This window comes from Microtus oregoni, unplaced genomic scaffold (assembly GCF_018167655.1).
Source record: "Microtus oregoni isolate MIOR12 unplaced genomic scaffold, Mior012 000025F_ref0000491, whole genome shotgun sequence".
Taxonomy (NCBI): Eukaryota; Metazoa; Chordata; class Mammalia; order Rodentia; family Cricetidae; genus Microtus; species Microtus oregoni.
In genome coordinates this window covers 12,540,650-12,555,140 of record NW_024543084.1, presented here as the reverse complement: position 1 = coordinate 12,555,140, position 14,491 = coordinate 12,540,650, and the positions used below count along the sequence as shown (strand labels likewise).

Genomic DNA, 14,491 nt, shown 5'->3' with positions numbered 1-14,491 from the left:
GAGTAGTCGGCAAAGCCACAGCCCTGGAGGTGCATGGTAGGTGGCCACGCGCGGATTGTCACACAGGGAAGAGCTAGCCATCCAGCAGGCCTCAGCTGCACTCGGTCAGACCAGAATGATGACACAGGGATGGAGAAGGCTGGTGCAGGGCACCTGATGCTGAAATACTAACCTGCAGCCACACAGCAGTACTGAGACAGGAAGAGCAAGCCTGAGGTTTACAGAAGCCTGAAGGTTATTAGCTCAAAAAAATTTCCTCACGGTGGGGCATGGGGAGAGAGCTCAGTCACTAGGAGCACTGGCTGCTTTAGCCAAGGGCCTGGATTCAGTTTCCAGCACCCACATGGTGGTGCATCTGTAATTCCAGTTCTAGGGGATCCATTGCCCTCTTTGGGCCTCATGGGTACTGCACATACATGGTGCACAGACATACATATGCAGGCAAAATACTCATACACAAAAAAACGAAAATAAACCTTAAAAAAAATTCTCCAAGAGGCACACCCACCCAGACAGGACATTCACACTAGCAGTAGATAGGGCAATGAATAATTTCCTCCAGCACAGTATATGACCAACCAACAAGGGAGGGGAAGAGAGAATTGCCTGGGACAGGCTATGCAAGGCTAGAAGAGGCAGGTGGAGATCTAGGGGACCGGGTTCTCTGACTCTCTCCTGTCACAGCTCAGTTTCCACCCACTCTCTGGTCAAAACCTCGACAGAGTACTGGGATACCCAGACTCAGCCACTCCTGCCTTGGAAGAGCCTCAGAAAAGGACACTGTTGGGCTCCCTTTGAACTCCCTGCTGGAGTCCACGTACTAAACTTGAGCTAGAAGAGGACCCTCATGTTTACCAAGGTGCAGGGGCAGAACATGTGAAGAAGGCTGGTGCTCTGGACGCACCCACAGGCATGAAGCCTGCTCCGGCTACCTGGGCACATCCGCAGGCATGGAGCCTGCTCCGGCTACCTGGGCGCACCTGCAGGCATGGAGCCTGCTCCGGCTACACTTAAAAATGGGTTTCTAAAGATTTGTTCCAGTTTTATTTCTATTGCTAACTGATAAGATACTATGACAAAAGAGATGTCCTATTTTTCAAAGCAGGGTTTCTCTGTGTAGCCCTGGTTGTTCTGAAGACCAGGAAGGCTTCGAACTCAGAATCTACCTGCTTCTGCTTCCTGAGTGCTGGGATTAAAGGCACATGCCACCATACCCAGCTCAAACATAAACTTAACTTTTATTAGGTGATTTAGCATCATTTTGGACTGTAAGCATCCCAGTTCCACCATGGGGGCATCTCAAGACCTGAATGCTAATTTTAGTGGTAAGATAAAGCTTTCTCAGGGCTGCTAGTGAACCAACCATTCACAACCAACCAAGACAGCAGATCCCCACGTGGCTCACCTAGGTCAGAAGAATCCTCCCTCGACTCAGCAAATCTACCACTGTGGGATGCAGGATGGGGCCCAGCTCATTGGAGGGCCTTTCTCTTCCCAGCTCTGCATGTGAGCCTCAGGTCTGGCCAACCCGCCTTTGGCTGAGGTCTGGCGAGTTAGGCAACTCATTAGCAGGTACTGATAATGAGACCCTTGGAAAAGTCTGAGTGCTTGCCTGTCTAGGTAGAGCAGAAAGCAAACTTCACCTGACAAGCAGAGTGATCAGAGAGCTTTAAACCCAACAGGCGACATCGGTGAGGGCAGGCGGAAGCATTAATAATTGATTACATGGGTCGTTCTGGGCTTTGCATTTTAATAGCTTGGCAAGAGAGTTTTTATTAGTCAGGCTCAGAAAGAACAAGAAGGCCTTCTCCAATTAACCACTGCAACTTGTCCAAGTACCCTCCCCTTTCTGTCCTATTCTGATCTCCCTTCAGACACAGCTAGGAACAGAGGGCTTCTGGACTGTGGCCAGGATGGGTAGGGTCCCTGGTGGAGATGGTGGTGGCAGCTACCACACACTGGAGTGAGTACTCACCGCTGTCGTTGTTCCAGCGCAGGTGGTTGATCATGAAGGTGATGGGATCCTCCGGCTGGTGAATCAGGACCTGCTCCAGCATGTTCTGTGGGCACAAGCAGATAGCAGGAGATTAGCACCTGCAGGGCCCCTGGTTGCCATGGAGATCACCTAGTGGGGCATCTGCTGGGGTCGCTGGCAGTAGAGGCCTGAGGAAGTCTAAGCAGCAAGCCCCCCCCCACCCCTTCCCACATAAGCCTTCCCTTGGTCCTGCACTGTTGCCCTGATGCAGGGCCGTAGCGATAGGTGGCCTTCCACACAGAATGCTTCCTGTTCCTTGACCATCAGATCACGGTGCACCCAGGTAAATCCCTGCCGCTCTACACTCCTGCATAGGCCTGCTATGTGCACCTGTGGTCCCTGCCTCACCTCACACCTGCTCTACCACTCCACAGGTTCTGGAGTCCTCCCTGTCTGCACAATTACAACAGGTGCCCAGCGCAGATGTTAGCTGCTCCACAGTGGGACAGGATACTTGTCAGCCAAACATGTAAAGTCTTGAGTACCCTGGCCATTTCGTCCAACTGAGCACGCGTATCTGAAAAAGCAATTGTCAGGGTGGCACCAGGGACCTGGAGAGTTGACAGGAGCTAGGCGGCAGGGCGGGTAGGAAGGGGCTTCTGCCTATGAGGACAGGTGTGTGGGGCAGTCAAGAGCACCAATGGGAAGCCTCATTCCAGCGCACCTCTAGAACTCACCAGCAATTCCCTTCCCTTCTTAGGGACTCCGCTCCCCTCCCCTCACCACCCACCCTTTGTCCAGTGGCACAGCTGGGCTCCCTCTGTGCTTGGGCATGTGGCTGCTTGCTTCTTGGCTAAGACGTTGCATAGATAGTGCATCCGAAAAGCACACACAAAACGCCAAGAGTATTTCTCAGGACAAGACGAAAAGAAGCTGAGTCCGTGCCTGTGAACTGAGCTCTGGAAATGGTGGCAATGTGGGTGAACAGCAGTGGATCTGTGAAGCCCGTAGGATCCACAGCCATCTGATAAAATTCCACAGAGCCAGACACACTACTGCAGATATCCAAGTGCAGGGGAAAGGGGACACGATCCAGTACCTGCTTCCGCTTCATGGCTTTGACGACACCCACGTTAGATGGTTCAAGGGCTGGCAGGAAACGAACACCATCTTTATAACTTCCTAAGGCTAACATTAGTTGACAATAAAATGTGTTTTCTCTCTCTCTTTTTTTAAGGGAATGATCAAAACAGTGGGGACACTACTCAGATGAGCTTAGGCTTTCTTGGTGATTGCTCCATCAGGACAACTAGAAAACAGGTCAGGGTCATCAATCTCCCCGTCCCATAGCTGCTTTATTTGTGAATGGCCACTCTCTGTTTCCCCTCACCAATAACACATTCCAAAGGAAGCATGCTGGCTGGAGACTCTGGTTCCTTGGCCTGGGCTCGGGTCACCATGGCTCTGTTTTGGGGGGCTCAAACACCTCAGATTGTAGAATAGGGTACTGGACACTGAGCTGTACTTTACCCTTGGCCCCCAGAATCACTGAGTGCCTAAGAGCTTACCAGACCAGCTTTTAAACGCCGTTTGCACTTGCGGGGAGCACATGTGGACCACACAGAGGTGGTGACAGGGTTTGGCCTACGCCACAGAGGGTCGGGAGCCAGGATAAGGGCTTTGGAAAGGCCAGTTCTGAAGATGGAGACTAGGTAGAAAATAGGCTGCCTTAGAGGAAGCCACCGGATAGGGATGCCATCTTGAACTTGGACAGCCCATGAACCTGTCCCAACAGGAATGAGAACATTCTAGTGAGACAAAATACACGTGTCTCCTCCCTTTGACTGACAGTTGAGACAATGGTCACTGAGAAACTTGAACTTCCCAGGAATCTCATGCTGGGAGAAGGAAAAGGTTGAAGCCTGATGCCAACCAGAGATTCCATATTGTTCTTATAACTTGTCGGACCAGCTTGCAGGAGAGAATGGACCTGGGACAAAGAAGGGTCAGTGATGGGTGGGACCACACGATTCGGTTGCTCAGATAAACGCTCCTCTTGCCTTCTAATCTAAAGCTCAAGTCTGGACCCCAAAACAGAATCTAGCGGGAGGAGATCACCAGACTTTTATGTGTTCCTCGTCCCAATATGGTCACATGGGACAAATCTTTCTCTTGCTTGTTTCCTGAACTGTTCTTTTGAAGTCAGGTGGCTGATTCTACCTTGTTTGGGCTGCCAGTTTGGTAAGACCCAAGGCTCGGTCACCACAATTCCAAATGAGACCCTGGAGACTACCGCAGGATTTCATAAGTGGAGAAACTGAGGACTACCACTCCCCCCCTCCAGCCTCCCCTCCGACCGTGCTGCTAGCCTGGCCCCTGAAGTCTTTTTGCCGCACTCCCCACCCGCGGTCGCCCGGCCACCCAGTCACACCTGCATCATCTCGAAGATGTGGTTGTCCTCCCCGTACTGAAGCATTTCCGGGGGGATGAGGTGTGGGGCAGTAGTCGCATCCATATCTCGGACTGCTTGCCGCTCCCTAGTAACCGCGTTGCTAGGACGCCAGGCTGTGCGTCATCGGTGCGCGCCTCCTCTGGGGCAAGTTCTGGTTCCCCGTTCCATCCATTGCAGCCCCGACTGCAGTAGGCGCTCCTTCCCCAGGGCAGAGGGACGCCCGATGGGCCACAGCGCAAGGACTCCAGGACGCCCGTGGGGTCACAGTGCAAGGATCTCAGGATGCTTCAAGAGCGCACAGAGCAAGGACTCAAGGATGCCCCAAGGGGCCATCACGTGAAAAATCCCACAACGCCCCAGGGTCCACAGCCCTAGATCCCCCAGGCCCTCCTGAGAGAGATCCCAGAAACCTGCTTCTGGTGCAGCCACCGTGTGAACCTGGGCGCTTAGGGTCCAACCCTGACTCTGCAGCTGGACCTCAGTTTCCCCATCTTTAAACGAAAGACGCTAAGCGCAGATACGGATCTGCTAAGCAGATGTGGATCCGGTATCTGCAAGAGCAAAAGTCATCTGCAGCCGGGGTCAGCCGGAACCTGGGCGGATCTCTTGGTTTAGCCGGGCCATGTGACCCGATTGCCATGGCACCTGTGGTCACAATCGGCCAGGGCCGCCTGGTCTTTGAGGCCTCGACCCCGCCCACTCCCGCTTCCCCAAGAATTGAGGTGGGCCTTTCCGCCCTCCGGGGCCCACACACCCACGGAGGCACTCCAAGCTTCAGGGCACTCAGTGAGGCGAAGGCCGGTATGAATCGAACCAGGGTAAAGGGGGCTGGGACGCCACCCTAGAGCTGCATCGAAAACACTCGGGGAGTGATGGGACAAGAGGCGGAGAGGTCCTGGCCTACAAGGGGAAAGCTGGTTGCTGGGGAAGGGGCAAATGTGGCAGCTTGTTGACCAAGAGGGAGGGAGGCACAGCCTACAGGGACAGCCCAAAGTCCAAGTGCTGGGTGTGTCTGAATATCCATGGTGAACTAGACAAATCTGCTCTGGGCCTCAGTTTCCACTCTGAGCAATGGGGGCAGCTGGAGCATTACCCCCACGTCTGCTCTGAAGTAGTGAGCAGTGACTGGCCATTGGAAAGTGGGCAGAATGGGCCTTCCGTCTGTGGTGGTATCTCATTTAGTCTTTAGACTAATCTTGATCTAACCTCAACCACTTTGGACAGCAGTAACCCCACCCTTACAAGTTTTATTTGTATTTATGTATATATGGGTGGGGCAGAGGAAAAGCAGAGGCCGGAAAAGGGTGTTCGGACCCTGGAGCTAGAATGACAGGTAGATCTGGGTGCGGGAAACTAAAGTCAGGTCCTCTGGAAGAACAGCAAAGGCTCTTAACCACTGAGCCATCCGTCTCCACCCTCTGTAGTTCTCTGTTTACATGGGTCAAGAATCAAGTTAGGTTTGCTTCCAGGGGTTCCTGGGCCACTGCACCAGGCATAGTCAAATGAAAACCTTTCTTCTCAGCATACAGGACAGGGCAGAGGAGTTGGCCAGGTGACTTTGGGCAAGTCATTTCCTCTTTCCGGATCTCTTCCCCGATCAGCTGCTGGGCAGAGAGTGGAAGTTCTGATCGCTTGAGGAGTTTTGAACCAAACTCCCTCTCTGGGCAGAAACAGATTGAGACTTATGGGAGGGGAAAGTCTTGCCGAGGGCTATGGGTAAAATCAGAGGCAGCCCCAAGGCTGGCAGCAGGCATCCTGGCCTGGGATTGTGACACTTGCCCCTGTCCCCATGACTGACTGCTTCCTCAAAGGCCTCAGGCCTTGGTAGACTGGTCTGCCGGGGAGCAAAGAAGCTTGTCTCCCCAACAAAGAATTCAAGAGCCGAGCTGCAGCTTGCACTGGGGAGGTTTGGTGTGCTTCCTGGACATTTCTGAAGTGGCTTTCGTTTCTCCTCATTTATTTTAAGCCCTAGGCACTTTTCATACCATGATCTAATCTTCTTTAGCAGCCTGGAAAAATACAAATCAATTAAAGCCTAAAACCTACGGGGTAATCACTTTTCCCTCCCTCCTCCCCCCAGAGAGAGGAGCGCCTGCATTCGGGTCTTTCATCCACTCTAATTTGACTGCAGAGGCTTGTGTTCAAGGGACAATCACTTTGGATAGCTTGTTACAGCCCCTTTTGTGACATCCCTGACGTGTGCGTGTCACAAGTTGCTAGGATCAAGAACTGAGCCAGGTTTGCTCTAGGGGGCTCATGGGGACACAGCAAGTCAGTTAGCACTGTCTCCTTGGAGAACCCAGAAGCCCAGAGAGGGTGGCAGGGAGCTGAACACACAGGAGGCAGCCCCATGAGTGTTAGCTAGTCCTCATTGCCCTGGGATAGGAGTAGAAGAGAGGCCCAGGGTTGAGCTAGTAATGGGAGACCCTAGAAGTGACTGGGTAACTCTTCAGATCCTTGGTAGATCTCCCCCATTCCCCAGCCGCTACAGCCAACCCGATGCCTGCCATCTTGTCTCCAGGGAACATAAGAGAGGGAGGGGAGGGAGAATGTGCTAGAAGAGCTCACTGAGATGTGACAGACCCTGCTTGTGCTCTTCCTAACTGTGTGGTGTTGGTCTCATCCTCTGATCATCCTACGTGATCATTGTGGTCCCTTGTCCTAAACTGTGACCAGGGATTGAAATGACGCATGCCCAGGGCTTTCCAGAACACCACTGAGAGGCTGTTCTCATCATCAGACCAGGGCAGATGTCTGCAGGCCTCTGCCCTGCGGATGCCCCTCTGGCAGACCACACAGCCCTGGCTTTCATGTGTCCGCCCTGCCCACTCTGAGCTCTGCCCTGACCTCTCCCCGCTCCAGTAGATTCATCCAGGGCAGGGCCTCATATACTGTGTCCGTTACTGCAGAGTCCAGCACCGGACTGCATCTGGCACAGGGAAGGAAGGACCAAGTGTGGTGTTCATCCCCACCCTAAGGCTTAGATGCCTTCAGCAGTTCTAAATACCCAGCTTGACCTAAGGGTCTCTTGGCCTGGCCTTGTCTTACACCCCTGCCCCTTAGCTGAGTACACTGCCCACCTGCACACCTTCCTTTCAAGCTTAGAGTTTAACCCCTTCACCAAGGAGGATAAGCTCCTAGCAGCCCCCACTTTTCTTTAGGTACTCAGCACACCTGTGGTGGCAGTCCCCTGTCCCCTGCATGCCAGGTAATCACAGTAGCTCTGAGTTCTGTTGTAAATGAGCCCTGCCTTCTAGGCTCTGGGGTCCCTGTCATCTCAGGACATGCCTTACCCAAGGCTGGGTAGCTGCTGTGTCTCCTTCTGTATGTTATAGAGCACAAGCTCAGAGACTATTGTCAGCTGAGGTCGGTAGACAGGGTGACAGGATCTGAACCCAGGACCCATGGTAGCAGAACAGCCTTGACTATTGTCATACAGCAGTAGGCCGCACAAGCAGAGGGCAGGCTAAGAAGGCACAGTCTCCATCTCCCTGGACAGCCACCACCGGGCATCTCTGACTTTCCTAGCTTGTGGCTTGAGTCATTTGTAAGTGCTAAGCTGGAACAGGATGGGACAGTCATCTGTGAATGTAACACGGGGGGCCCTGAATCTCAACAGCCAAGACAGATACATTAATGCAGTGTTCTTCAAAATTCAAAACAAAGCCAGGCAGTGGGGGTGCATGCCTTTAATCCCAGAACTTGGAAGGCAGAGGCAGGCAGATTTTTAAATATTTATTTTCTCTTTTGAATGGATGCATCTTTAAATTTTGTCTTCCTCTCTTCACCCTCAACCTTTCCCTGGTGAGTCAGAATTCTGAAGAGGAACAAGAGAAAACCTACTGTGCCCAAGTGAGCTATTCTGTCCCACGGGGAAGAGACTGAGGGCATGGAAGACGCCCAATAGACAAGAATTTCAGCCCACAGCATGCAGAATGCAGAGTTCAGGAAGGGGCTGCTCTCTCCAGGGGGCTGACTTGTACCAGGCCAACCAGGGCTACAGCTACTCCTAGCTGTTGGCAGACACAGTGAGGGACCCACTTGGGTTAATGGGGTAGATTTTGGGACAACCCTGGGTCTCTTAAAGGCCTCCCCTACAGTCATCTCCGAGCTCTCTCATTTGCAGACAACATCCATAGAGACCTGTACTCTGGTCTGGTCTCAGTTTTTACATTACTGCCCTTTATTCTGCCACATGGCTGCCTTTCCAGCTCCACCCTGTCCTCACGAGGAAGCTGTGCCCCCTCTGCTTCAGCATCTTGGAATAGCCTTGGCTCATGTGACACAGGCTGGCATGCTGGAACCTGGACTCTGTGTGCTCTGGTGGGGGGATGTGGAGCAGTGAGGATGTGTTTAGGCCTCAGGAAACCTGGGGGCCAGGGGTCTGTGGCACAAACACACTGGAACTCCTTATCTCTAGGCCTCCATACAACCCCTGAACATTACTGGGTATGGGCTGCTGAGGCTCCTTCCAGCTCAGACATTCCCTAAAGACTAAGCATTTTGCTCGAGGTCAGTAAACCCTGGCAGCATGGACTAGGGCACCCCCTCACCTCTCTGCCCATGGAGGATTCTCAGTGCTTGAGGATAGTCAGCATGACATCAATGATGGTCCCTGGGCTGCCCTCCCTGCAGATGGCTTCACTGATCAGATAATGCAGATTAACATAAGACAGGGGAGGGGTCTGTACCCACTCCTGCCGTGGAAACCTGCAACCTAAGGCCGGGGCTTCTGCCCCACGTCCGGAGAGACAGACACACAGAACAACCAAGTTCTGACTCTTTCCCCTACTTAGCTCACAGGGAGAATTCCCAGACTCTCGGCAACTTCACTGTGGTAGAATTTTAAAAAGAACCTGATATGTTGTTGGTTTGGGATGTTATGGCATGTCCCTGTATCCCAGGTTCTGCCACAGGAGGGGACCTGGATGCTGTGTGTGCACGTACACTCGAGATTGTGCGTGTGTGTGTGTGTGTGTGTGTGTGTGTGTGTGTGTGTGTGAGCATAGACTCTATGATCTGGAGACCCTGAGGACAGAGAAACTGTCCCTAGGTGAAGGAAGCCACAGTTCATGGCAGACTGTGTCCTCGGAGGGTAAGCAGACAAGGTCAGACTTGGTGCTGTGGTAGACAATTTGAAGGACCTAGAACAAACATGTGCCTTCCAGGACCTGCTTCCTTTCCACAAAGTAGGGACACATTCCTTTGGGAGGGCACTTTCCTCCAAAGCCAAATGGAAGTCCTGACCTCTGGGACCTCAAGGCCCCTCTTCTTGCTCCCGACAGACCCTTGCCGTCCGTGAGACCCGAGGGCCACAATGAACGAGGTGAAGGAGAGTCTCCGCAGCATTGAGCAGAAGTACAAGCTCTTCCAGCAACAACAGTTCACCTTCATTGCCGCTCTAGAGCACTGCCGGGAGAATGCCCACGACAAAATCCGGCCCATCTCCAGCGTGGGACAGGTGAGGCCTGGCAAGCAGGGTGCTGGTGCAGGACGGGGGAGGGTGTTCTTCCCAGCCCGGTCCCCATACCCAAAACATGAATGGTGGAGCCCTAGAGAGGAGAATTGCATGTTATTGTCTATGCCAGCTCAGATTCTAATGGATGGAAACTGTCCCGCGGTGAGCACCACCTATCCGATATGGCTCAAGACTCAGCCAGCTTGGCTGTAAGTCTGCCTGGCACCCTGTAGCCTTGGGCTGGTGAGCATATCCCACTAACCTCAGTTTCCCCACTGGGAAGGCACATCTAATGATAGCATGCCTGGAAAAGCCCTGACCCACACCAAGCACTCAGCGTCTGGTGTCACCTACGAGCCCTAGGCTGGGCACCGGGGGTTTGCTGGTGAGCACACAGATAACGGTCCTTCTCAAAAGATTCTGCCACAGACTGGCACCTGGCCCAGCTCACTGGCGGAGGTTTTGCAGATACTTTTGTTTAACCCTTTTTTTTAAAAGCTGAGCTATTGTCCACGTTTTCTCGGTGGGGGCTGGAGGTCTTCCAGGAAGTCACTGGGCAGCTAGGAACATATACACAAGCTAAATCCTAGAACTAAAAAAGAGGCCCCTGCAAAGAAGTCACACCCCCCCCCAAAAAAATGCCTGTATAAAGGGGGCTGGAGGGTGGGTGTGGTACAGGCTCCAAGTACCCGGGAGAAATGAGACCACCAGCAACCTTTGCCAGAAACTTCCTTTACATTCTTTATCTAAATTTTGGGAAAATGTCTTGTTTACTTGAAAAAACACTGACCCCCCCCATGATGAAAATGCTCCGTGCAAACTGAATCCACGCCCATCCGTCTATCACAGTGGTCAGCTGGTCCATGCTCATGCCCTGAATCTACTGGAAGAGCAGCTGGCCACATCCCCACAGTAGCTCAGCCTTCCAAGGGCATGGGACAGGTTTTCAGTCTCTAATAGTGGCCCAAGTCCACTTCCTGAGCACCTGCTTGATAGAGCTTCCTACCTTAGGTGCAGAAGGGATGCTCTCAGATCCATCTACTGTCGAAGCACCCTCCCCCACCCTAAGAGGTCACTCTGTTGTCGTCACGCCTTGATGCAGTCCCCGCCCCAGGTGCCTGGACAGGTGTGTTGTCAGAAACCTCTACCCCTTACAGGCTGGGGAGAAATCCCTTCAGATCACTAAGAAATAGAGTAGCCCTGTCTAGACAGAAACAGTTTGGAGTGTCAGAGGAAGCAGAGGTACCCCCACCTTTCATGACTCCACGGAGAGTAGCAGCAAGCTGTGGAATGATTGAATCCATTACTCAGGCCTGTAGCATAAGACCAGCCATCTACCTTGCCTATGCTTAGATGCATAGAGTGGTTCTGAGTAACTGGCAAAAGACCCATTGAGGGGTCCCTACCCCTAATCAAGGAAACCTTGGAAACCAAAACAAAATTAGTGTTCTCAGCATGCTACCTACACAATTATGGGGCATTTAAATTTACTTGGTATATGAAGTCTGGTATGAACTTGTGCCCCCACCTGCTCCCCCATACACTGGAGACAGTCTCTGAATCCAGATTGGGGTACCACACTGCAGTGTGAACTTGTGCCCCCCACCTGCTCCCCCATACACTGGAGACAGTCTCTGAATCCAGGTTGGGGTGCCACACTGCAGTGTGAACTTATGTGTTCCCCACCTGCTCCCCCATACACTGGAGACTCCAAAACGCAGTACAACCAGTCTGAAGGATTCTTGTTCCCCCTCCGTGGTTTGGGTAAGCAGGGTGGTGGAGCCCAGGTCATTGTACGAGAAGGCAAATCAGCCAGGCCACTTCTGTTGGCATCCAAGCAGGTCACTTCTCATGTCTGAACCACTAGCATTTAGGAAGTATGTAAAACAAGGGCCTAGTGTGGAGAGCTTAGGTGATGAGCAAGGGAGTACAGACTTAGGGAAGTATTTTTTTTAATATTTATTTATTATGTATACAATATTCTGTCTGTCTGTATGCCTGCAGGCCAGAAGAGGGCACCAGACCCCATCACAGATGGTTGTGAGCCACCATGTGGTTGCTGGGAATTGAACTCAGGACCTTTGGAAGAGCAGGCAATGCTCTTAAACTCTGAGCCATCTCTCCAGCCCCCGTTTAGGGAAGTATTTTTGCAATGGTGCTTGGAACACAAACATTAGCTGTCTGTCATGACCAGTATATTCGAATGCTTCCCGTCCGGCATCAAGGCTATGATCGTGGGAGGGCTGGGGCAGTGCCCTCTGTCTCTCCAGCTCCAACTCCTGACGTGTGGCCTCTGCAGGTGCAGAGCTACATGGAACACTACTGCAACAACTCTACGGACCGGAGAATTCTGCTCATGTTCCTGGACATCTGCTCGGAGCTCAACAAGCTCTGCCAGCACTTCGAGGCGCTGCACTCTGGCACCCCTGTCACCAACAGCCTTCTCGAGAAATGCAAAACCCTGGTCAGCCAAAGCAATGACTTGAGCAGCCTCAGAGCAAAGTAAGTCCCTCGTGGGTGTCGATCGGGCAGAATGTGCCGAGAGAACGGGAACCTGTAAGCTGGGCTCTCACCTGCTGGCACAGGCACAGTCTCTAATCCATCCGAGTCCTAGCACCCAGCTACCCACTAGAATGACTGACCTCATCAAACAGATGGAAAACTGGGTCACAGACATAAGAGGACAAAAAAAAGTCTCCTAGGATTTAGAACCAGACTAGGGAGAAAGTGGCTACAGAAGTGGGACACCAGAGTTACATCCCCTGGGGCTCCATGGTGACCCCAAAGAATCCGAAGCTCCATAATCCATTTTTGGGAGCTCATTAGATGTTAGTGTAAGAAGGATTAAGGTAGCTAGTATTTATTTTTTTAATTTTTTTTAGATTTATTTAATTATGTATACAGCATTCTACCTGCATGTGTCCTGTCCCTGCAGGCCAGAAGAGGGCACCAGATCTCATTACAAATGGTTGTGAGCCATCATGTAGTTGCTGGGACTTGAACTCGGAACCTCTGGAAGTACAGTCAGTGCTCTTAACCTCTGAGCCATCTCTCCAGCCCAGTAGCCAGTATTTTAAGGTGATAGGAGGTTCTCCAGGCCCTGGTCCTGATGGTTGAGAGCTCTTGCTACCTATACCAGAAGTACCTGGGGCTCTTGGCCTTCAACTTTCTGGATTAGAACACGCGGGGATGGAGCCCAAGGTATGTGTGTCTAGTTCTCACACCTGGGGTGACGGGTCTCACCACCTGCTCACTGTCCTACAGGTACCCGCACGATGTAGTGAACCACCTGAGCTGTGATGAGGCCAGGAACCACTACGGAGGCGTGGTCAGCCTCATCCCTATAGTCCTGGACTTAATGAAAGAGTGGATTGCTCATTCGGAGAAGCTTCCTCGCAAAGTGCTGCAGCACGTGAGTGAGGTCCTGGGTAGCCAGGGAGCCGCCGCAGCCACCACCAGACCTGCCCAGACCACGGTTACCCAGCATTGGTTAGGAAAACACAAGTATAGGCAGCTTGCAAAAGAGAGCCTCAAATCTAGGGGGAAAGACAAAGGCCCGAAGCCTCCCTGGAAACCACCCGGTGGGAAACTGTAACTCGCTGTCAATGTACTTGGCTTCCACGGGTCATCCATTTTCACTGGGGGCCAATACACCATTGAGAATATCCCTCTCGCGCGCGCTTTTCACTTCTAACATCTCCGCCTCTTGACTTCTGTGTTGACGAAAGGGATCCTTACTCATGGAGCTGCCTAAACAATATGGTGTTGGCAGGGCATGTCCCAGACGCAGGGTGTTGTGCTGATGCCCAGGCCTCCTGCCCAGCTGTGGCTTCTGGCTCTGTAGTGAACAACTGGGGGGGGGGGGCTACTTAGCTTCTTATCTTGACAAGGACAAGATGAGCTGCAAGGTCTCTCATGAACAAGTTAGGGGAAAGGGATCAAGAGGCTGAATTCGTTTGTGTTCAGTTCCCTGGACTAAAACAAGGGATGAATGCTCTCTCCTTCTTTGGGAGAGGGAGAGCACGGCAGAAGTCAGACTGTTTTGTGGCCCTTGAGCCTGGTCTCTGCAGCGGTCTAGTCTACCCACACTGTAAATGTGCACTTCTGACTTCTGGGCCTGCCAGAAGTGAGCTCTGACTGTTGGTTTTTCCCTTCACAGGGGACGACTTAGATTCTGTATTGTTGCTTCCTCGGGGGGAGACATTCAAGAATAAAGTGTTCTACCATTTCTCTGCCTGGCTTAGTTTCCTGGGATTTACCCGACCAAACCCAAAAAAACAAAAACCGAAAAAAAAAAAAAAACCTTGTACATGTAAGACATCAGATGACTTTGGGTGGCCACATAGGCAAAGCCCCTCCAGACAGCACCAGAGACCTCTACAGCCAAGCTCAGTGTTTCCCTTCAGAGTGGGCTGCCTCTAGGAGGCTCAGGTCACACAGGGCCAGTCTGCAGGCTTCCAAGAGTGACTTCCTTGTCTGACGAGAGACCTGTTCAGACATCCCGAGTTTTCCAGACAATCAGCCTCCTGAGGTTAAGAGCAGTGCAGTAATTCCAGGCTCCAGCATGCAGCTCACACTCTGCTTACCCCACTAAAGCCCAGGCTGA

The 14,491-nt window shown here is 52.3% G+C and overlaps 2 protein-coding genes across 2 annotated transcripts in view; one reads left to right on the top strand and one right to left on the bottom strand.

Moving 5' to 3' along the window:
• Ak8 (adenylate kinase 8) overlaps positions 1 to 4,904 on the bottom strand; it is a 118,226-nt gene extending 113,322 nt beyond the window's left edge. Inside the window, exons 1-2 of the mRNA XM_041674942.1 lie at positions 4,407 to 4,904; positions 1,976 to 2,060 (exon numbers count right to left, since the gene is read on the bottom strand). Coding sequence (XP_041530876.1) covers positions 1,976 to 2,060; positions 4,407 to 4,490 — 169 coding nt within the window. The 5' untranslated portion in view covers positions 4,491 to 4,904. The remainder of the gene's footprint in view (positions 1 to 1,975; positions 2,061 to 4,406) is intronic.
• A 152-nt stretch (positions 4,905 to 5,056) lies between these two features.
• On the top strand, positions 5,057 to 14,095 carry Spaca9 (sperm acrosome associated 9). The gene is made up of 4 exons (XM_041675140.1): positions 5,057 to 5,228; positions 9,713 to 9,888; positions 12,185 to 12,387; positions 13,150 to 14,095. Exons 2-4 carry the CDS (start codon positions 9,745 to 9,747, stop codon positions 13,478 to 13,480), a joined length of 678 nt encoding a protein of 225 aa, XP_041531074.1. The 5' UTR covers positions 5,057 to 5,228; positions 9,713 to 9,744; the 3' UTR covers positions 13,481 to 14,095.
• The last annotated feature ends 396 nt before the right edge of the window (positions 14,096 to 14,491 follow it).